Source organism: Toxotes jaculatrix, chromosome 3, assembly GCF_017976425.1.
Source record: "Toxotes jaculatrix isolate fToxJac2 chromosome 3, fToxJac2.pri, whole genome shotgun sequence".
Lineage (NCBI taxonomy): Eukaryota > Metazoa > Chordata > Actinopteri > Toxotidae > Toxotes > Toxotes jaculatrix.
Window position 1 is genome coordinate 29,542,447 of NC_054396.1, and position 23,851 is coordinate 29,566,297.

The 23,851-nt window shown below is 45.5% G+C and overlaps 1 protein-coding gene across 1 annotated transcript in view; it reads right to left on the reverse strand.

The window, feature by feature from the left end:
* The window catches only part of mmp24 (matrix metallopeptidase 24), a 41,244-nt gene extending 20,118 nt beyond the window's left edge, over window positions 1-21,126 (reverse strand). Inside the window, exons 1-3 of the mRNA XM_041034034.1 lie at window positions 20,989-21,126; window positions 2,254-2,402; window positions 1,331-1,447 (exon numbers count right to left, since the gene is read on the reverse strand). Coding sequence (XP_040889968.1) covers window positions 1,331-1,447; window positions 2,254-2,402; window positions 20,989-21,126 — 404 coding nt within the window. The remainder of the gene's footprint in view (window positions 1-1,330; window positions 1,448-2,253; window positions 2,403-20,988) is intronic.
* Between the last annotated feature and the right edge of the window lie 2,725 nt (window positions 21,127-23,851).

A 23,851-nucleotide genomic window follows, 5' to 3' on the forward strand; every position in this document is an offset into this window, starting at 1 on the left:
AACCCTTCCTGGTTCTAGGTTCCTCTTTGTTTTCCACTTCACTGAAAAGGTGACATGACTTCAGACACCAGGACAAGCCGCCATTTTGATGTGAGTTCACGTTTACATGTGAGTATCATCAAAGTAATAACACAGCCCCACCTGTGGAGCAAAGAGAGAGAGAGAGAGAGAGAGAGACAGAGAGAGAGAGAGAGAGAGAGAGAGAGAGAGAGAGAGAGAGAGAGAGAGAGAGAGAGAGAGAGAGAGAGAGAGAGAGACCAGGTGTCCAGAGCCGGCTGTGATTCCCACTCTCTCTACAGGATCACAAACATGTCTGAGCCTTCTCCGTCTTCAAAGAAACATAAACAGTAACGTAAAGTTTGGTCTCGCTGCCCTGCAACCTGAATGTTACCGGGAATCTAATCCAACCAGCAACACACTCCCCTGCACTGTGAAGACAAACGACCACGTAGAGACAAAAGCAGAACAAGGCAGCAAAACACACGTTGGACATTCTGAATCAGAAAACCACCTGCAGGCCCAAACACTCTACGCTGCAGTGCACATAGAAAAGGTCTAAAGGACTTCATGAAAAAAAAAAACCCTGCAGCCAGATTTAAGTGTTCATCAGTACTGGCACACAGCTAAAAACAGAGGATGGGAATCAGGAGTCATGGGCGGCAGTATACTGGGAGGAAACGGCTGTTTAAGTTTTACTCATTTTTAATGAGAAACTGCCCAAACACATGGAGTATTGTCTCTATTCTATCCACACCACGAAAGCTTGTTTAGAATTTGAATTTGAGAGCAGGAGAGGGACCGAGTGGGAGAGAAAAGAGGGGGAGAGACCGAGAGGAAGGGAGGCAGGAGAGCAGAAAGTGGGAAGAAACAATGCTGGGAGCTGGGATGTGCTCAGCGTCTCGTGGGACGGCTCTAATCTGCATCAGACCTATATTACACAGCCAAGCTGCTGGTTGATCATCACATCGCACGGTGGACGGTTTTACTGTATGCAGACAGTAGAAGACAATAAAATAAGGTGGACAGAGAGAAGGAATGAAGAAAAAGACGGAGAGACGAGTGGGTGGATGTAATGCAGGAATACGAGATGCATTCAGGGTCCCGTGGGACAGAGCTAATTTACATTTAGCCCAGCCAAGTTCAGACCGAGAGAGAGAGAGAGAGAGAGAGAGAGAGAGAGAGAGAGAGAGAGAGAGAGAGAGAGAGAGAGAGAGAGAACAATAAGGCAGGGGAGGAGGAGGAAGGAAAAAGAAAAAAGAGAGGAAAATGTATGAAAAGAGAGAGGAAGGAAGGGAAGATAGATAGATAGACGGACAGATGGATAAAATACCTGTAGGAGATCTTTTTATCTCTCCATTTCTGTCCTGTCAGGGCGTAGCGTTTATTCCTCTGCCGGCGGCTGGTGTGAGGATGATCTGGGACGCCGCAGCGAGGTCTCCTCATCCACCTGAACACAACATGACATTCACAGTTCAGCATTATCTGAGTAACCTCCGACTCGGACACTTCACGTTCGCTTCTCCTTCAGTTTGTCTGGAGTTGGTTAACGACGCTACGCTGCTCCGGTCGTTTCTCTACACCACCAGTTCTCCTTCAGCAGGTTTCAGTAATCAAAGCTGAGGGAAGCTGCACTGACAGAGTCTGAGAAAGCTACTACAACAACAAGAACAACAAGAACAACAACATCATCATCATCATGGCTGACAATGGAAATTCAGTTCTGCAGCTTTAGTTGTTCAGGAGTTCATCAGGTTCAGTGAGGAAGCTGCTGTGTGCTGAGGCTAAGTATGTCAGACCAATTAGAGTCGATTTACAGCTAATTACCATTCATCTGTGTGGCCTTTATTCATACGCGTGTTCTCAAAGACTCCCCATGTATTTCACGGGTGTTATGAAAGTTGATGGCTGCTGATTTTTCGATCTGGAGGGAAAACGAATCGCCCACACAAACTAGACTTATCTGTCCAAACAGTTTACACTGTACACTGAAGCAGGGGCATCACACTGGAACCTAAAGCTGATGAATGTTTCTGGATGGATGAAACGACTGTGGGTTGCTTGTGCTGACCAACCCCCAGAGAATGATCACCTGACTCTGCTGTTCTCCTCAGCTCTACTGAGCTTTCGGTTGATTGTTCCGGGTTTAAGACGAGTGACGGTCAAACTCACGTGAGGCAAAGTGTAATTTCTAACAGGCCAGAGGTCGACCTTCGGTTTGAATCACCCACAGACCCTCTAACCCCCTCCACTCACTCTATGGTCGTCTCGTCCAGTATTCCCGTCACAGGAATGCCGTAGAAGCGCTGCATGGCGGCCACGGCAGACTGCATGGCCTTCTCCTGCCGCAGGTCTGAGGTGCGGACGTCGTGAGGCAGCAGGTAGCCATAGTTCTTCAGCCACGTCTGAGAGAAGAGGGGGAAAAAGAGCAAGAGTGGAGGCCAGTTAACAAAAAACTACCCATTAAAACATTTCCTTTACTGGCAAATCCAAGTTTATCGACACCAACTAAAGCTCAACCAAAGAAATCCTCACTGTGTAGAAACATCTCATAAAATATTAAAGACCAAAGCATGTTTGTGCACATTGTGACGCCATTTTCCAGAAATGACTAAGAGCTCGCTCTGCATGGAAGGAGACCACTCAACGATCCGATGACTAATCAGCTACGAGAATGGAAAAACAAAAAAATCAGCAGAGTCTGGATGTGTGATGTTCGTACAACAACCTGATCTGACAGAGCAAACACACCGGCCCATCAGCAGCAACACGAACGATCACCGACGTCTTCACACAACTGATTCACACGAGTTTTTCTTTGATGTGGCAAAGCAGAACAAGAGAAAGGAGGGAACAAAGAGTGGGATGAAAAGTGGAAGACTCGGGCTGAGGGAAGGAGAGAGGCCACGGAGAGATTTATCAGATATGTCAGAGAGAAACTGAGAGAAAGAGATGAAAGGATGAGAAAAGAGCTGTTCCTCCCGCATCACAGAAAACTGGATTCACGCTGATCCAAAATCGATGCCACATCCACAAGTTTCCTCGGATGATTCTTATTATGTCGTATTTTTCACTTTGCTTGACTCCTGTCTCTTTAATATGACATAACACAATCTCACAACCCTCCTGAGAGAGCCACGGAGAGGAAAATGAAGGAGGGAGATGAAAGGGAGAGGTAAATGCAGAGGAGGGAGAAGAGAAGGAAAAGCGAGAGCTGAAAGAGAGAGAGAGAGAGAGAGAGAGAGAGAGAGAGAGAGCAGGGGAGAGACAGAAAAGAGAAAGGAAGAGGTGAGAGGGAAATGGAGAGGAGGGTGGGGGGAGATAAGGACGGGGAGGCTGAGCGCTTCTCTACAGCAGGTCATTAATATTTCAACCTGTGTGCCAGGCTCTCGCAGCCGGTCCAGGCCCAGCAGATACAATATGAACGTCTGCCTGGCGACCGTGACGGGCGCTGGGAGGTTACGGCCGCTCAGGGATCCAGCTCGTCATTTTCCCCTGGAGAGAAACAGACAGACGCTTTCTGCAGCTCTCACACCTTCATGTGTGAGGACATCAATCCCTCGGTTCCCTTCCAAAGTAAAACATCATCAGAAAAAATTCTGATTCGACGAAGAATCACTGAAAGATACTGAAAGTAAAAATGTTTGGTGAACATAAAAACCTTTAATGGGTTTGAAATAAAACGTTATCACTTGACTTAAGTCTGAGTTTGACTGAATTCTGTGGGTTATCACTAAATTAAAATCAAGAGTTGCAAAATACTGTTAAACACTAACTTTAGGATAAAACATATTTACATGTTATGTCCACAAAAATGCAACAATTAGTCAAACAACATATTTTTTTTAAATAAATGATTAATCATCACTTTTCAGCATAAATGCCAAAAATTCTGAATATTTGCTGCTTTTTCTTCAGCGACAGTAAATCACGTCTCTTGTCCTGGGATTCCACCGGAGCTGTGACTCTCCTCCAGTCTGAGATCCATCAGATCTTCTGATGGAAGATCGAGATAGGAAGGAAGTCAGGTATAGGAACTGGCCAGTGTCCGGTCAGTTTTCAAAATAAAACACCATATTTTTATTGTCAGCACATTAAGGAATAATTATCATAACAGGGAGGAGAAACTTAAATTTAACTGAGAGACATGTCTCTTCTCTGTTCTGTGTCATTATCAGCTGCTCTGACAACAAACTGTGACTCTGGAAAAAACAAAGTTTAAAATACATAAAACTCAATCCAATCAAATGCACACAGAACAGCACAACACACAAATCATCTACGAACAATGACACAATAAAACACCATGAAATGAGTGAATTCAAAAACAGATTTCCTGAGATGCAAATGATCCTGCTCCTGCTCCAGTTTGAGCTCTGTGGGTAAAAAGTCCCACATGATGATGGCGGACGACAAATGAGGATTTACTAAAGAGCAGCTAAAGGTGCGAAGCTTGAATTGTTGCTGTTTATCAGAGACATCGTCTGTAAACTGGACCAACAAACCGTTGTGTTTTTGTTCAACACATCTGCTTCAATTTGTGATACAAGCTCTTTGAGCGCTGGTGTGTAACTCCCGTGTTTAGATAACTCGTTTAGACTGTGATCCTAATCTGCTTTTAATCCTAAGTGTAAATGTAAACACAATGCGCCACATGGTCGCGAGCCGAGCGGAAGCTGCTTACAATCCAATTAAAAACTCCTCGACGATAAATCTGTGGCGATGACAACGCCACTGCTCAAAACAAAACATCTCCGTCTGATTCCTGTAATTTCATTCTGTTCCATCCCGACGCACAGAGCTCCAGGCCAGAAGCAACACAACAATTTCACAACTGTCGAGTTACAAGCCTTCGATTCGCAGAAGATGAAAACAATGATTATGCAGCTCGGTTTGTAAAAACGGAGCAGACGGTTCAGTGTGAAGCGATTTACAGGAGCTGATGTCACATTATTTCTGTTTAACTTTATAAATTTGATCAACAACTGAAAAAATATCCAGAAAACAACCTGACACACACACACAGACACACACACACACACACACACACACACACACACACACTCACACTCACACTCACACACACACACACACACACACACACACACACACACACACAGCACTCTGAAGTCTCTCAGGACCTCAACACTGCATTAGTCAGTGTGTGTGTGCTGCTGTCTTTGTATGTGTTGTATAATGTATGTGTGTGTAAATGCATCCCTGTGTATGTCATTGTGCAGTACTGTGTGTGTATGTGTGGATCCTTACAGCCGTGGGTGTAGGCCTGTGTGTGTGTGTGTGTGTGTGTGTGTGTGTGTGTGTCCCTGTGCTGACGAGTGGCCCAGCTGCTGCTGGCTCAGAGGAAGCAGTTTGAATTAAATAATTCACCAGCTGCTATTATACAACAATTACTACAGCGCCATCAAAGCTCTCTCTCTCTCTCTCTCTCTCACTCACACACTCACACACACACACACACACACACACACACACACACGCACACACGCACACACGCACACACTCACACACTCTCTCACACACACACACACACACACACACACGTGTTTCATACAACATGAACAGAGCAACATTAAAACCTCCATATGTGAACATGTTTAATGAATATTCTTATCGGACTTGGACAAAACGGTCTCTCACAGCTGGTGGACAGTGAGACGAACCTCAGTCGCTGAGGCCGACAGGAAGTGGCCCTGGTTCAGTGAGGAGCTCCCCACAGAGACGCTGCCGCACACTTACAGTCTCAGCACCTGGACCAGACCAGATTTACTCCCCTGAAGGACAAAAGGACCGCACTGTGTCCTCAGGGTGTTGGACCAATGATCATGCTTTGGTCCAATGATTAGTGCTGAGATTATTTCAAAGCTCCGTCTCTGTCCTGAAACCTGAGACATGACCTGATTTTTATCTGTGAGTGACAGAGTTTGGACACAGTTGTGTCTGTTTAATAAGTTTCTGTCCATCCACCTGTTTTTTGGGCTTTTTCAACTTCTGTGCATAAAAAGCCAGAGTTCTAACACCAGGCCTAAATATCAGACCGTTTTCATGCTTCGCTGAGAACAGAAACACTCCAGTGTCTGAGGATTTTACTTCGTTAGTCCTCGAACTGTTTCAGTAGCTACCTTTTACTGTCAGGATCAGTTATTTGACACCGGTTTCATGATACATGTGATTCATGTCATCAATCCACGCTGCTGTTTTACAGTCCAGGTTAATAAAGGTCTGCAGATTTAACACTTTACTAACAAACACGCATTAGTTCGGTTCATCCAAACACAGACTCAGGTTCAGTTTCTCAGTTTAAGGAGCAAAGGACAAAGAAACGAAACACAAACAATCAGGCTCAGATGAAGAGACCCCGGGGGAGAGTATCACTCCATGGACACGGAGGACAAATCCATCAACAACACAAAGAAGAAAAAGCAGAGACGGGCGTAACACGACCACAGCAGAACATTCATGTAAATATCTGACTGAGGCTTTAATGCTGTAAACAACATTTTACCTGTGTGAAGGCTGCGCAGTGAATCCCCACACGTTCAGTGTCTGTGCGTGTGGGATGAAGTGATCGTGAACCTGAGCTCCGGAAACACCTGAGAGGAGTTCAGAACCTCGACCTCTGACTTTTTTACGACCCAGCTGAGCGACTCCGTGTTTCCAGAGGAGTGAACCATCACATCGGCTCGGTGCGAGGCGGGGGCCGCAGGCGGGAGGCGGGAGAGGTCAGCTCGGTTTTAATTTCTTGAGCCTGGAGCAGCATGTTTTAGCTCACTCACCCTCTGCTCAGTGATACGATGATGCCCCCCCCCCCCCCCCCCCCCACAGCTTTTTAAGGTGACTCACTTTTCACTTTGAGAATAAATCCTGAAAAAAAGGAGACAGGACGATGAGACGAAGGCCTGCTGCTGAAAGATTACCGCTCTGAAACTGCACAGCAGAAATGCTGATAAATAAACGTATATTCACTGTAGTGAGACGTGACCGCGGTGAAGACAGTGGGGACAACAGTCTTTAACAGCTCTGTCCTGTCGCACGTCCTCACCAGGACGACAGGATCGCGCCGTGTCTCACAGAGGACGCCATGTCCCAGTGAACAGTCAATCCTCTGCCTCCAAACATGAGACCAAATTTCCATTTAACTTGTCTCTCACGCTCGCCCACTCATTTTCTCTCTCTCTTTTTAGACTTCTCGTGTTCAGCTACATAAATGACATAAAACATCATCACAAACCAAACCGCCTCCTCCAGCTCTGAAGACTGACGCAGCATCTTCCCTGAATCTGTTGCTACAGAAACAACATCAAACCTTTAGAAACGGGGACGTTTTAAGGTTTTACCCACGTCCAACCGTCTCCCAGTGAAGCTGCAGCAATCTTTTCAGAGGACATTCACTCAGACGCCTTTTCAGCTCACGTCCCTTAAACAGCTTCAGCAGCTCAGTAACTATATTAGCATTTCTCTCTCTGTGTATATATAAAAAAATCCATTAGGGCCACACGCTGAGTGAATGATTGAAAAACTCCGTGCCGCACAGACCACTTCCTCATGAAGAGCTGCTGGACTGACGGGAGGAAGTACAGAGACACAGAGACACAGAGACTATGTGACTTGAGACGAGAAGCTCAAAACATGAGCTCTGACTTTGGAGCAGTGAATATTTTAATAGGAAAACGATGACAAACATAGAAATATGATTTTTTTTTCTCCTCCAGCAGAAAAAACCTTCCAGCACAGAGGTTTGTACCAAGCTGACCCCCCCCCCCCCCCCACCACCCGGTTCCTGCCTGCCAAGCTGTCTGTTTCCATCTATGTCCACCTGCCTGTCTCTCTGTCCACCCGATCGGCTGCGTCCCTGTCTGTCTCTCAGCCTGGTTGGCTGTCTCTCTCTCTCTCTGATGCCTCAACCTGTGTGTCAGCTTGCCAGTGTGTCTCCTCCGTCTGTCTGCTGTGATAAAAATAGACCTTATCCCCCCCTACTAAACTATTTACCGTCTCTCAGCTTGAGTGCAGCGAGTGCAGCCCGCCAGGCAGCTCCCTGTCCAAACTGTGCGCAGGGCCTGATCACCGGGCTGTTCAACATACTCAACACTTCCTCTCATATTAGTTTGTGAAACGACCTCAAGGTGATTTATTGGTTTGTAGGATTCATTGACTCGTCATCAATAAAAGTGGAAATCCTCACGTTTAAGCTCCATGGAAGATGTTTTATTGATTCACAGTTTGTTGCTGATAAATCTGACTAATCACTTCAGCTCACATCATTCATTTGTGCTTAAATCTTTCTATCAGCTGTAAGAAGTCGTCCCGAGACCGAAAAAAGAATGAAAGAAAAATGAACTGAAGAAGAAAGAGTGACGTACAGACGAGCACTTCAGGGCCTGAGAGCAGAGAAATGCCTTTTTAAATGTTCCACTCCTCATAAACATTTTACCCTGTTTTCACATCGGAGCCACCAAACCCTCTGCATCTTTTAGGGCCTGTCTGCTTTGGATTTTCACTTATTTTCAGCTGTTTCCTTGTGGCTGGTGCCAAACCGTGTGCCGTACATTACATTAGACACCGTGCACATCATCAAACTCCCCTGGGTGCTCCAAACTGAATGTGTCTCAGCTTTGGCAGCACCGTGCATTACGTCAATGTCTGACAGAGGCAAAAAAAAAAAAACCCAAACGTGACACCTGGAGGGAAGTGGGTCATTCCGATGAGTCATTCCGAGTTTTCCATCCATTTCTGACTAGGTTCTAACTGGAGCCACAAACCACCAGGAAGGGTCACAATCAACTGTCCAGTTTATTTACCCAGAGCATGAGTGAGTGAGTGAGTGAATGTTGATTCCTGTAGTGATGCCTTAGTTCCAAACACAGAAAGAAACAAAGGACAAACTCTAAATTCAACCTTTAAATCACATTTGTTTCAAATGCTGATCAGCCAAACTCACACTTCCTCACAAATCAAAGTGTCAGTTCTTAAACTCATCAAACTAAAGATATAAAAAACATCAAACGACAGAAATAAACTGTTACTTACACTGAGGACACACAACAAACACCTGCAAACACTGAAACATGGTGAATTCAAACAGCAGGAAGGCCTGGTCCAGGCCTCTATTTATAAAGTAGGAGGTAGGATCAAGCTGCTGATCCACCGCTCAGCGCCTCCTTGTGGAAAGGAGGGGAACGTGTGGAGTTCAGCTACAGTCCATGAGCTTTGTGTTGGGACGGTTCCAGTGATCCGTGATTTTCTGTGCATTTACTTTAATAATGATCATAATGTTGATCTTCATTTTAAGAACGCCAACTTTTTTTTTTTGGCTTTTTTAATTCAACAAAATGAACAAAACCTCTCAGTGTTTTATGCTGACTCAGCACAAGCAGCCACAGCTATGACTCAGGTCAGAACATATGTGATCACAGGATAACCGGAGAATCAGGTGGAGCAGTGGATGGAACAACAGGACGTGTGTTCACCTCGTTCATATACGTCAGGGTTTATTCACCGAGTCTGTTTCCATTTTTTGCATTTTGCTCCAACTTTTCCAGACTCGTCTCTTCTGTGTGAAAACAAAAGGAGGGAAACACTGTTATATTGACACAGTTTGCTTGATAATCAAACAGCAGTGCTGAGGGAAGTGTTCAGATCCTTAGGTCAAATTAAAAGTACGTAACAGGAAACGTGAAGGTTTCATGCAGAACAACAGCTTTTGTGACTGTTTCTATTCTATATTTTAGAAGCTTTTTACTGTTGTACCTCTTCATGCACTGTTGGTAACATTCTCTGTCTGAACAGGACAGAAAAATCCTGTTTGATCTGAGGATTTTTTTGTGAGCAGCAGCAGAAAGTGGAAGCGAATCACCCTGGACTCTGTGTGCTCACCTCCGCAGCTGCTTCACTTCTACACGTTCCTGCAAACATCACGTACGATAATAAGATTCCACAGAAGAAATCAAAAGTCAACACCGACTGCGGGGTTCAATTAATGAATGAAATCAGTGTTGGCCGTGGCACCCGGAGAGCTAATGTCTGCGGATGAAATGAAAAGGAGTCGGCACCGTTTTGTCGTGGAGGATCCCCTCGTCGGCTGAGGACGGGGAATGAAGAGGCGTAGTTGGAGATGTTTGGTAATGAAATTTCTTCCCATCACTTCTGCGCTCTGTCTCTTCAACCTGATCAGACGGGCGAGACGCAGCAGGCGCACAGACGATGTACAGACGTTCCCTGAGGTGATCAAGTTTCTGGATTTTCCTTCCTGCGCAGGCAAAGAGACGGCGAAGCAAACACGTTTCATGGGAACGAGCTTCAGTAAAAACCGATGAAAATCATTTGTCCCTCAGCTTTTACGATGCACTCACACCATGAGCTCAACGAGCAGCAGCTTTGCAGACTGATTCTTCCCTGGGTCTCAGGCTCCATGTTGGCCTCCCTCATTTCCTTGGTGAAGATTATCTGTAGGTCTGTCGATCGGAAACTATAATCAGCTGAGTGAGAAAAGTTGAGATATCAGGAACTTCTGCAGCTACTACTGCTGAAACTTCAAAATAAAATCCCATATTAACACTAACAAAATCCATTCAGCTCATTTCACAGGATCCACAGTTTGTTTGAATCTGGCTTAACTTGGTAATGAGCTGCTACTAACAGAGAAAATGTTCAGACAACACAAACATATCCACAAAGCAAACACCTTATCCAATGTTATTTTTATATGATCATCATCTTGGTTTAATTCAGGAAAAAACTCCACAGTGAGCTGAAGCATGAGACAGGAAGTGCAAACGTCCCTGAGCTGAAAACACAAACTCTCACTCTCCATCCACCCGAACTGCTCGTTTTCAAGAAGGACTGAAGACACAGCTGTGGAGCAGGTAGTGCAGGAATGCTGACTATGAGCCGTAGTAATAGGTAGAACAAAGCACTAATGCAGCAGAGGGTTAAAGGTTCAAATCCCACCGGGGCAATCCAGGCTTCAAATGTATGCAGTCATGTTACCGTGAGGCACTTTGGATAAAAGCGTCTGCCAAATGGCATACTGTTGCTGTCGGCCGAAGATCCTCTGTCTCGAAAAATGTCAGAGTTTTCAAAAACCAAAAATAACAGTCCTGTTTTTAGCTTGATGGCGGTGCAGTCTGGAAGTTTGTCCCGTGGGGTTTGGAAGAGTTTTACAGTGTCTATATCATCTGTCTGAATTTTAACTGAAGTCAAAAGTTACAGAAGTTACAGAAATGAAATCATTTAAACTGTCTCTGGCTCCAGCGTCTGCAGTGCTGCTGAACGTCTTTGGATTCTGGACGAATGACGTTGGGTTCTGGGAAACTGTGATGGACACGCTTCACTGTTTACAGACAACGATTGATCAGTTAATCAAATAATATTTAAATGTGAATGAAAATAATCGTTTGTCGCCATGGCAGCTGGACGCCACCTGATCTCTGCAGGCTGAGGATGTGTGGTGAACAGGTGCCACCTCACCACTTCACCAACAGGCTGCTACGGTAAACTGAGCGGTTACCTGGTCATGTTTCCTCTGAGGGACGGAGATTTCATGAGTTATTGTCGTTAGGCAGCGGATTTAGTTTGTTAATCAAAAATAAACAAGACAAAGAATAATAACAGTCGTTTTTTCCTTTCCTGAGGCTCAGACTGTCTCATCAACACGCTCCTTGGATTCCTGTCACGCTGACTACACGTTGATACACACACACTTTTACTCTGTGCTGAAAACTAGAGACAAACAGAACATCCACACACAGTCTGAGCCCGGCCACAACCAGGAGCTCAGAAATGACGTTCTGCCTCATTAGGACCAGGCTGCTGTGAGGACGGCTGGTCCTGACGAGTTAACAAACAAATAAACACACACACACACACACAGAGAGAGAGAGAGAGAGAGAGAGAGAGAGAGAGAGAGAGAGAGAGAGAGAGAAGTCTTTCTTAGGGTTATGGAATATGAAACCCTTTTGAAGAACACCCAGGTGGGACTGATGGGCTCATAGCTATGACCTCATGTCTGTGGTGTCATATAACACTCCACACACTACACACACACAGACACACACACACACACACACAGCCACATGCTGGAAGACACACCGATCAATGAGTGCCAGGATATAGATGATGTAAGGCAGAGGTGTCCACAGCCAAGCAGCAACTGATCTCAGTCTTCAGACAGTTGATTGGTCAAACTGTGTGCTCTGATGTAAGGCCACTGACACACACACACACACACACACACACACACACACACACAGAGAATCAATTTTGAAATGTAATTGCTTGTGTTGGAAAACGAGTTGACCGTGAAGCACCAGAGAAAAAGAAATAACGAAGGGATGAATCTGATTTACTTTTATTGGTTTTATCAGCTGATATTGGCAAATAGTTCCGGCTGCTCTGTGAACGAATAAACCTGCACTGCATTAGTCACTTATTCAGAACCCAGACTGGGCGGAATAAACTCCAGTTATACAAGTATGTCGCTCTATAGCCCAAAATAAATGAGAGAAATATAAACCAAACCTCTGCAGCAGGTTTCTGTGGTTGCTCCCATTATCCTGCTGCATCAAGCAGAAATCTTACTTCCTGCTTCACTTCATTTGGAGCACAGAACTTCCTGCACTTCACCGAACGTTGGCACTGGATGTACATTGTGATGTGTGGAATAATCCGCTATGGGCATCATTTCTAAGGGACAGTAAACTGATGATGCTGTATATTTGCTTTTTTTGTTTGTTTTATTTTTTACCCTGAAATATTGGAATCCGTGTCCACAAAAACCCAGCGGCATCACTCAGGCTGGAAAACAAAGCAACGGACACAAAGGGAGACGGTGGCGGCACAACAACAAGAAACGCAGCTCATCCTCAATAATTCACAAACCGCTTCAGGTGCACGTTAGATTCTGTGCTGCTCATAACTTCTGTCAAGTCATTTGATCCCGTTCAAATTAAATCCCATCACTGTCCAAACACAAAGCTCCTCCTCCTCCTGCACCTGCAGCCGTCTGCCTGGCTCGTCTCACTCGGCGTCTGCTGACTGAGACACAGAGACACTGGAGGCCAGGTCTTTGTACCATGTGTCAGCATTCACTGTTATTCACTGTTGTTATTATGTAAGTGGCAGCTCGTCTGGGCATCAGTGTGACCCAGAGCAGTTTCAGTTTCTCTCACTCAGAGGTTTGATTGGTTGATTGACAGGTGAGCTCAGTAAAACACAGGCAGAAACATCAGAAGGATGACTGCACAGCACTGAGGATGATGGATCACTTCATCACAAAACTGCAGCGACGGCTGTGAAGGACGCGCTCAGCGTGGAGTCGTGCACAGATGGATGAACAGATTTATCAGCAGATCGATGGAGATTTGACGGATGGATGAAGCCGAAGAGAAAAGGAGGCCTCAAACATGAATATTATTCTGTTTAGTAATATTTTATGTTTATACTTATATTCATTTCTGACACACACACACATTTATTGATTTACATTGTAAGCGTCTTATGATTGCCTTGATGTTAGTGGTACCTGTTTTTTCTTTTGCTTTGTATATTTGTGACTGACACACACTCAGACAAAGACCCGGACAGATTCCTTATGTGAGAATCTTCTTGGCATTAAACCTGTTTTTGATTCCATCGGTTCATTTTCTGTCCCTTCTAATCCTGTACGGCGTCACAGGGACCCGGGTGTCTGGGCTCAACCTGGACAAGTCGTGGACAGACATTTGCAGCTCAGAGTTTTGACTGCGTTTGGATTGTGGCAGTAAAACTGGAGGAAACAAACAGGAAGGCTGCAGCTTCTTCACGGGGATTCTCTGAGCTCCTGAACCCAGAACCTCGTTTCTACTGGCCGACCGCTGAGCGACCACGCTGCCTTTATGTGTGAGTTTTATTTTAAATTAGTCCTGGAGAAAAACGTCCTATAAGGGTTAAAAAAAACCTGACATTCAGTTAGTGTATGATCAGTGATGAACATTACGGTGCTACACCAGGATGATCTGTACTAGCTGCAGGCACGCAGCGTAATTAAATTTACATCTTGGTGTGAAATAGTTTCCTGTTCCTGTGCAACCACAGCGATCCAACGTGATCCACGCTCCCAGTCCTTTCTGCGCTGCGCCCGGGGAGTTTACAGAAGATGCTTCTTCTCATCACAGACTCAGCCCTGCCCGATATTCATTTTTAATTAGAGCTGCACTTGCATTTCCGTCCTGCTCAGTGTCTCGTATTATGAGGCTCCACTGCTCTGCTGGACTTTCATCTACAACTGCAACCTCCTGTTATACAGGCTGCAAATACCCACAATGCTGCGCGTCGGTTTCTGCAGGGTCCCTTAACTGCTGCACAGCGTCCTGCACAATGTCTTTTCATGATGGCTTTGCTGTGCCTGTGTTGTTTGTTGTGTTTGTGACTATGTCAACCTGCCAGTCATGATTTGTTTAAATAACAGAAACCGTGAAGAAATCTAACATTGAAATTTGTCTCATCCTGTGCGTGCAGTGCAGAGCTTGGACTCGGAGCAGCTGTGTTATTTTAGTCCCTTCACTGTTCAATTTCCATTACAAGAGAAATCAACTGTAAACTGTCGAGACTCAAGCAGCAGCAAACAGCTACAGGTGAAACTCCAGGAACTCAGACTTCCTGAAGCTACCTGAAAGTCACTCACTATGTAAGAAAGGAAACCATTTTGTGAACAAGGTCAGATTTTTTTTTACGGGGAAACAGAATCAGTCTACAGAGTCAGAGTTTATGAAGATGATACAACAACATGAATCGAATCAAGTCCAAGTAAAAGCTGCACTGAAATAATGTAATTTAAAAAGTAAAAACATGTTTTAGCTTTCATCCACAACCAAAGTCAATTATAGATATTTGCTAAACGCTCAGTATTATTGTGGATTTTATACAACAAAAATTTAAAAATACATGTTTGTGGAAAGAGAAATATTTGTGAACTGTCTTCACAAACTACAACTACTACAACTCCAACTAGTAAATTCTACTGTAGATCCAAACAGACAAATCTGAATCATTACACTCAACGCTACACAATAAATGTTCTCATTCCCTCACCGTCCCCCTGTCAGTCTGCATCTGATTCCCTTCTGTCTGTGGACAAACTTCCTGCTGTCCACTCTTGTCATTTTCAGTCAAAAACAAAGTCATGAAATATAATGGAAGACAACAGAACAGGCCCACACAGATGATGTGCCTGCTGTAAGATTTTTCTACATCAGACTTGGACTGTGCATAGATTCAGAATAGAAGGACACGTCAGGCAGTGATGCATATTATGAATTTATACCCCAGTGTTTTTAAAAAGCATGTGAATTATTTAAGACGGTGGGTTGTTGAGGTCAGCTGAGCTAACCATCCACCACATCCCTTCTCCTCGCTACTTTTAACTGTTCTTCAAATGCAGTTTGTCCTTGGCTCGCTGCATACAAACAGTACAATACCCTCATCAAATGCACAGTGACAACTCCTTTTATTTACAGCTGCAGCCTCGCTGAGTGTGCGGTAAAGTGTGTGTGTGTGTGTGTGTGTGTGTGGGTGGACGAGAAAGACAATGGCTGGAGAGGAGGGAAGTGAGAAAAACTAGAGACAGAGAGAGACGGATGAATACGGGGGGAGAGGGAGGGCGGGCTGTGAAACAATGAGGGTGTTGATCAAAAAGCCAAAATGTTCTGGATGCTCAGTGGGTGGTGATCGCAAAAATAGACGTGTGTGTGTGTGTGTGTGTGTGTGTGTGTGTGTGTGTGTGTGTGTGTGTGTGTGTGTGTGTGTGTGTGTGTGTGTGTGTGTGTGCGCGCGCGAGCGCTTCACTCCAAGGATGGCAAATCAGGACAAAGCTAAAGACTACTAGTAACAGCCGTGAATTCACACCCGCCTACACTGTGTACGCACACACACACACACACACGGCTCTGATAAGTGCAGCACTGCAGCCTCATTTAGTCCATTTCTCAGGTGTAATGTAGTGTTTACAACACCCCAGGGATCAGTCTTCCCCCCTGAGCTCATCTCCTCTTGGGAGGGGGAAGAAAAGCAGACAGAAAAAGCCCAGAGAGGTTTGGAAACACACTTTCATCTTCTAAAACCACCGGCTTCACTGCCTGTGCCGTCAACACGCCCATCAGTCATCGCCACTGTCACCATCACATCATCATCTTACTCATATTCATCACCAACAGCAATTTTTCTTTTTACTGTCACCAAGCCTGTCATTGTTTCTGGCATCGCTCTCTCAGGTACGTGCAGCCATTTTGAGGTTTTTATTGATAAGAAAGTGTAAAACAGTCAGAAGCTGCTGCTGCTGCTGAACACAGACGATAAAAAAAACAAACAGGCCCAGTTTCAAATCCGACCCAATCCAGCCTTCTCTCCTGTTTCTCAGTTTTCTGTTGTATCAGACACAGACATAATACCAGTGATGCTGAAGAGCAGAGCGTCTTCACTTCACTCTCTCCCCTCTGAAACCACACTGACAGTAGAAAGGGCTCTTCTTCCCTTTGTGCCTCTGAATCACGGTAAATCCCAAACAAATTTCTTTAAAGCTGCATTAAAATGAGATGATATGAAACATGACAGTAATGGGATGGTGCGAAAACTCGTCAGTTACTGTAACAATAACACAAGTGGAGAGGAATCAGCAAACTCTTTGTTTGTTTGCTAACAGGAGCTGCTGTATGCTAATGCTCACACCAAAGCAAACGAGTTTTACTGATTATGAATTCAACTTTTCATTTGTAAGAAGACAAGTGTGTTACTTCTTCTTCTGGCTTTAATCAATATTTTTAGATTAGGAAGAAAACACGATGTGCAGCTGAGTGGAGCTTCTTTTTTTGCCTCTTTCAGCTCATTGTTTTGGGTTTTATGAGCCACATGTTTACAGTATTTGTTTCCAGCTGCTGTTCAGCAGGAACGCTCTGATAAATCCTCTGTACACTGACTCTCTGCTCTGCTGCTTGGAAGCAAAGAACAAAGCGCAACATCAGATGCTTCTTATTAACAAAAAACCTTAAATCCTCCACAATCCTGGAAACGCTGCCAACACCACTCAGTCACTCCGTCTGTGACTGATGAACGCCGTCATCCTCTGATAATCAGCCAATCAATTTAATCAATCAATCAATCAGCATCAGGACAATCACTAACATTAGGTTGATCTATTGTTTGACTGTGAGCACAAAAAGGCAACTCAACAACACAACAACAGCTACAGCCCACACACAAGTCGTCTATACCTGTTAGCCAAAAATATTCTTTCCAAAACGCACACACAGTAGTAGCACAGAAATCTGACCTGTTGTGTAAACAGGCAAACAGACGAAGGAGCATGAACCAGTGAGTCAGACAAAGAGCTCAACGCCTCCTTCTCCCTTTGCTCTCTCTCTCTCTGCTTGTCTACAAACCAGGCTCCTGTGTTTTCACTGCGCCTGCTTCGCTCCTGAGCTGCGTCCTCGCTCTGTGATTACAGGCTCACAAAGCAAAGCTGTGCCTTTCTGCACTGAGGCGACAACCTGAAGGGGACGTGGGTGGTCAGACACACGGCGTGCTTCACGGTTCAGCGTGGCGCCAATGGACGACTGACACGATTCCTGGGCTGACATCATTCTGTGTCAACAAGAAAACACAGCAAACATCAGACCACAAGAACCCACTTCCTGTTGTCTTGAACACCTGCATGCACCTGTCCCTTCTACCTCATACAATACAGTCTAACATTTCATATGTCCAAGTTAGAACAACCTGCCCCAGATCAGTGTTTACTTCCTAATTCAAGAAAAAGTTACACACAACACTGTTTGCTTATAATCCCAAATCACCCTGAACACACAAAGTGGGACTAACGACACTCGCTGTGAAGGATTCAGCTTAAAACAAACCATTTCTTATATGAGGTGCTGTCAAAACACGTTCAAAAGAAAAAGTGTTTATCCCTCGCTCAGCTGCAGCAGATGCACGATTATTTAACGTAGGTTTCAGGTTTTATCTTTTCTGTTTGACGCCCCACAGCATGTTAACGTCTGCCCACCACCACATTTACAATGTACAGACATTTACGTACAGTTATACTTTTCTCAAACGTAGCTGTAAGGGTGGATTTTTTCCTTCAGTGACAACACAGACAATATACCGTGTTTGAAATGTGAAACTCTGCAGACATCACACGGATCTCAAACTGACCTTTCCTCCCACAAACTACAGAAAACAACCTGGAGCTTTACACCTCATTACACCTCAGCATCAAAGCTCATTTTAGACTCTGACACACCACAAGTGAAGCAGATAAAGAAAGAAATGACAGAGTGTGTTTTCATGCAGCTTCACAGAAAAACATGAAGGTCCACACAGACGTGACCTGAGCAGCCACGGTCACAAAGCCACCGACAAACTGCATCACACAGTCGTCATGAAAGGATCTCATGTGACACAGACACACACACACACACAGTAAGTCAACCCGCACACACAGGTGGGAGAGGAAACTCTGAACACAATTATAACTTCACAGTAATGTGTACAACATCCCAGAGCTTTCAAACAGAACATGGCAGGCAGCTGGTGGACGACCTGTGCACCGAACCTTTACCAGTTACACCCTCACTCAAATTACCAGTTTCCAACACCAGCACATATTTCTTTCTTTTCTCTTTAACTGGCTGTGACTTCACTGGAGAAGCTTTATTAAAAACTTCACATGATATCATTTGGATGTGATGACGACCAGCCTTATGAAATGAACATACTTCAGTGGCATTATTTTTCTGAGGTCACCATTTATCTAAAACTGGTTTGAAGAGATGCAAATGTTTGAAGAAGGAACTACTTTTCTGCCATTTTCGCATGAAAATATTTATTCATTCCATTTTTCGCCCAGAATTAAATCAGATAAAAATGCAAAAACCACGGCCACGGCTCAAAAATCAATTCGAATTGAAAACATTAAATTTAACATACTTTGTTTTCTCTGTGTCTGTTTATGAGCAGGAGATGTGGAGGTTTGTTTCCAAATTAAAGATCTGAACATTGTTTTCTGTTGATCACCGGTATGCAAACGATCAACTGATCAGTAAACTGACAGAAAATTAATCAGCTACTATTTTGAAAAGCAAAAAAAACAAACATCACGTCGTTTCAGATGACTGGACAAAAAATAAATTACACTGAACCATTGATTGAGAAAATTTATCAGTAGATTAATCGATCATGAAAATAATCACCAACAATAATCACCTCCATGCCACCACCAGTTGTTTTCACTCCACTGGAATATGGATTTTTCACAGTCGATCTGTAACATTTGGGAATCAGAGCTTGAACTGTGGTGAAAAAAACAACTGTACAGTGTTTGTGTGAAGCCACATTAGCATGACATGTAAAAACAACAGCGCAGGGAGGATTAGGATTTCACAGGGAAAACCAGGCTCGGTGAAAACATCTCGTCCTTTGTATGGCACCATGACATACCCCGGCTGTTAGCAGCCACGCTCAGCACAGCCACGCTCAGCACAGCCACGCTCAGCACAGCCACGCTCAGCACAGCCCCAGGCACTTCCTTTGTCTGAATGAAAGTGTCACAAGCAACACAAACATCACTAAATACCAACACCGCCGATCGCAGCTCCCCAGAGCTGAGACTGCTGCAAGCGTTTGATTTCATAACACATGACCCAAATTTTCTCAGGAAGGTATCAAGCATATTCAGCAAACAATGCACCGCACACGTCTGCTCTGACAAACGCTTCCGTGATCACCAGGAGAGGCTGAGCCTGCTGTGAGCACTGTTTCACAGCTCACTGACGCTCACATCAACAAAGAACTTTCTCTCATCCTCTGCCCGTGTGCCACAGCAGCCGGAGACCACGACGGCCATCAGAGGGATTTTTCAAATTTAAACTGAATTCAACTGTCTGCACCTCTTCCCATCTCTCCTCTCTTCTTCTCTCCTCCAACTCCTGCCATTTCCATAAATTATGGAGAGAGGCTATATTTGGAGCCAGTGAAGGAAGGGGCTGGAGGGGTGGAGGGGTGGGTGGAGGGGGGGGTGGAGATGCTTTGTTTAGCACACATGGAAGCAGCACACTCATTCAGGTTCACCTGAATGCTCTCTGCATGCTGATGGCTGTTTATTGACAGCACGGGCTGAGAGCTCATTGCACAGTCTCAGACAGAACAATCACACAGTCATTTTCATGTGCTCATTAACCCTCCCCGTCCAATGTGTGTTTCCACACGCGGCATTTGATTCCTAACCCAGATCACAGTATAATGAGCAGCCTGTAAATCAGCCGTGCAGAGTGTGTGAGGCCGCTTCTACAGTTCCTGGCACCTCACCATCTTGGACTGAGTCCCTCCTCCGCCGAGAGCCCAACCAGCGGAGAGGCAAATCATTTGCGGCTTCAGAGCCCTCACAGCGGCCGAAAAGCCCCAGAAACAAACGGAAACAACTGAACCTAATGAGCAATGAGACAGCCTTTGTCTGTAGATGCTGAATTCACTGGACTGCAGCTGGAAACCTTCCGCGCGTCCCAGCGTCTGAAAACAAAAGACTCCAGCGAACAGCCTCAATCAGGCAGATACAGCGCTGCTCTCACTCATCTGCTTTAATTTATTCATTCCACTGAATCTTTCATCCCCCCGTCCCTCCTTACAGGAAGGATGTGCTATCACTTTCGCGGCAGAGAAAGGCAGGATGAGAGAGAGGAGCGGCAGGTGGAAGGAGGAATAAAAACATCCCGAGGAGCGCACGACTCCGCTCCAACCTGCGCGCGTTAAGACGGACTGGAGCTGAACTGATGGAGCAAAGGAGGGAGGGGATCGATGTTCACGCCTGTGCATTCAGGGGGGCAGGAGGGTGGAGAAAAAACACATCAAAATAACCCGGACACCCCACTTTCTCCTAAACAGCCGTGTTTGGATGCGGGACTGCGCCTACGTGCTGCGGCCGCTCAGAGCGGGACTCTCTCCGCCTACCTCCACAATGAACGTCTTCTCCTCTCCGCACACGGAAACGACCCAGAACAAAATGGGAAAGTAGCAGGTTTTCCAGCAGAATCCCGGGAGCCCCGCTTTCCTCCTCCGCCTCACTCCTCCTCCTCCTCCCGTCGCCATGGCTGTGTCCCCGAAATCCCCCCCTCCGCTTTCCGCCGGTGATTTCCAGACTCCTGCTCCGCTTGTTTACCGGAGGAAACGGTCCGTGTGCTCCTGCTTCATCCCGTCTGCGCTGACTCTCTCTCCCTCTCTCTCTCGCTGTGTCTTGTCTCTCACTCTCTCCCGGTTCGCCAGTGAAGACGCGCTATTGGCTTCCTACACTTGACGAGAGCCCATTGCGCATGCTCATTAAGGTACACCGAAACAGCTGGGGAAGCCTGGCTACAGAGAAGCGCGGATGCAGGTTGGTTGGTCCGCTCGGGTCTCATTGAGGAGGAGGGAGTCGGAGGGGAGAGAGAGAGAGAGAGAGAGAGAGAGATGGATGGATGTTGTTGCAGTTGCTCTGTGCCAACACCAAGAGCGCTACAGACGGAGGGAGACTCCTCTGTCTCCAACCCTCAGCACAAATAAAACAATATACAGTAACACAAACGTTCATGATTTTCTTTTCCAGAACGTGTCAAGCTGCACAGATTGCATTTACAGCTGCTGAACATCAGCCTGCGGTGACCGATCAAATGCATGTAACCACACGGTCCTGTTTGATTACTTTAAAATGAGAATTCTGTAATTCTGTTTACCTCATGATGATCATGTGCTTCTGCTGTTGTTATGAACCATCCACCTCTGAGATGATCTAGGACAGGCCTGTTTACTGTCCCCAGAGCCAGAGCCACACATGGAGAACATGCTCCACATATCTGGAACAAACTCTGAGGTCAGCTCCATCTCTCAGGACGTGGAGATCAGAGGCTGTTTGCTGCTGCATTTTATCACAATAAATCTGAGACCACTTAGTCAAATATTGCACTAAGTCATTCTCCTGCCTTGAGTGTTGTATCTGATTTGATCTTATTTTATATTCTGTCTTATAAAGTTTGAATTTCCTTGTTGTTGACAGTTGCTGCACATATGAACTTGATTGGCAAGAGCTAGCGCTAATATCAACATGCTAACAATGCTAATGTCATGTCAACTAGGTGTTAGCTATCATCTGCCGCTCATCTGGGTCCGGGCGCAGGTCAGGGGGGAGGGGGGGCATCCTGCCTTTCTCCTAAGGCACCTCCCACAGGTGGCAAGCCCATGGGAGATGGTGCCACCCAGAGTGGGGCTCAAACCCACGACCCTCAGAGATTGAGTCTCGTGCTCTGAGCTAACCAGGCGGCTACAATGCTAATGTGCTGATGAAAAACATGTTCATCATCTTCATTACTCTTTGTCACTGATGCTGTTTCACCTTCATGTTTAACGTGCATATAGTTACACTACAGGCTCCTCTAGCAGCTATAATGTTTACCATGTTCACCATCTTAGTTTAGCATGTTAGCTTGCTAACATTTTATGATTAAAACATCAATAAAAATAATAAATAAATAAATGTTCATTAAAATGACCCGATGATGGCGCCAGATGAACAGTGAGGAGATCACCACAGTTTTTACCGTTCACCCTGAGCTGACAATGAATGTCTAAACCAAATTTTGTGACAATCCAGTCTGGACCAAAGTGGTCAGCTGATAAGCTGAGAGAGCTGTGAGGGCAGAGGTCAGAGGTCACAGTTCTGAGGGTTTTCCAGTGTTTCTGTATTTCTGAAAACCTCTAGTTTTGGTCTTCAGCACCTCCTCTTCTCCTTCCCCCTAACCCTTCCACCTTGATCTTGTCCTCTCTTCTTTACTGTAACACTCACCCAGCATGTGAAGCGCCTGCCCCCACTTCACCATTAACACCATCTGAGATGAGCTGGGAGCCAGCAGCCCCGCACCTCCATCCCTGCTCCACACCTCCATCCCTGCTCCACACATCCATCCCTGCTCTACACCGCCATCCCTGCTCTACACATCCATCCCTGCTCTACACCTCCATCCCTGCTCTACACATCTCTGCTCTTCTTATTATCCATCATGAATCTTCTCTCTGAACTGCTCAGGCTGTTTTTTCACCCAGCTCCCCCTCTCCCCCTCTCCCCCTCTTCCTCTCTTCCTCACCTCGGCTAGTCAGCTGTCCACCTTCGCAACACATCTTTCCCGCTCTGCATCCGTCATCATCTGTCAGCTCAGTAAACCAGTCTGTCTGCCAGTCAGCCACAAGGCTTCACACACTTTCCTCATGTCTTTGTCTCTCCCCCCCAGCTTTCTGATTTCACAGTTTTTTTTTCTGTCTTTAAACCTCTGTCCTCTCTTATCCTCACACCTCTGTCCTTCAGCACTCCATCCTTTTCCCCCTCTCTCATGTAGGACTCATACTCCTCCTCACTCCTTTTTCTGATTTCTCTCGTCTCCTGTTTTCTTCCAGCCAGTCACATTGCCAATTCACACCTCCCTCTCCCTCCTGTTCAGTTATAACAGCTTCTAATTTCTGGGTTGTGACCCACTTTTCAGCAGCTGACATGTTCTGTTCTGGTCCAGTACTCCTTCTGCTCTGTGGACTTTAGTGTCAACAGACATTAACCAACACTTGGGATATGATGTAACTATGGAGTGAGCGTAAGAGGGTAAACACATATACACACAGGATACACAAGACTGCACTGTGCTGCAGGTGGTACTTCAAAAAAAAACACACACACACACACTCACTGCACACATATGAGCGCCTCTGTGCATAGGTGTGTGTGAGAACCCTTGGGTGGCAAATGGTCGCTATGGTGTCAGCAGTCGGGCTCTGCTTCTATTAAAAGAAAGCTTTA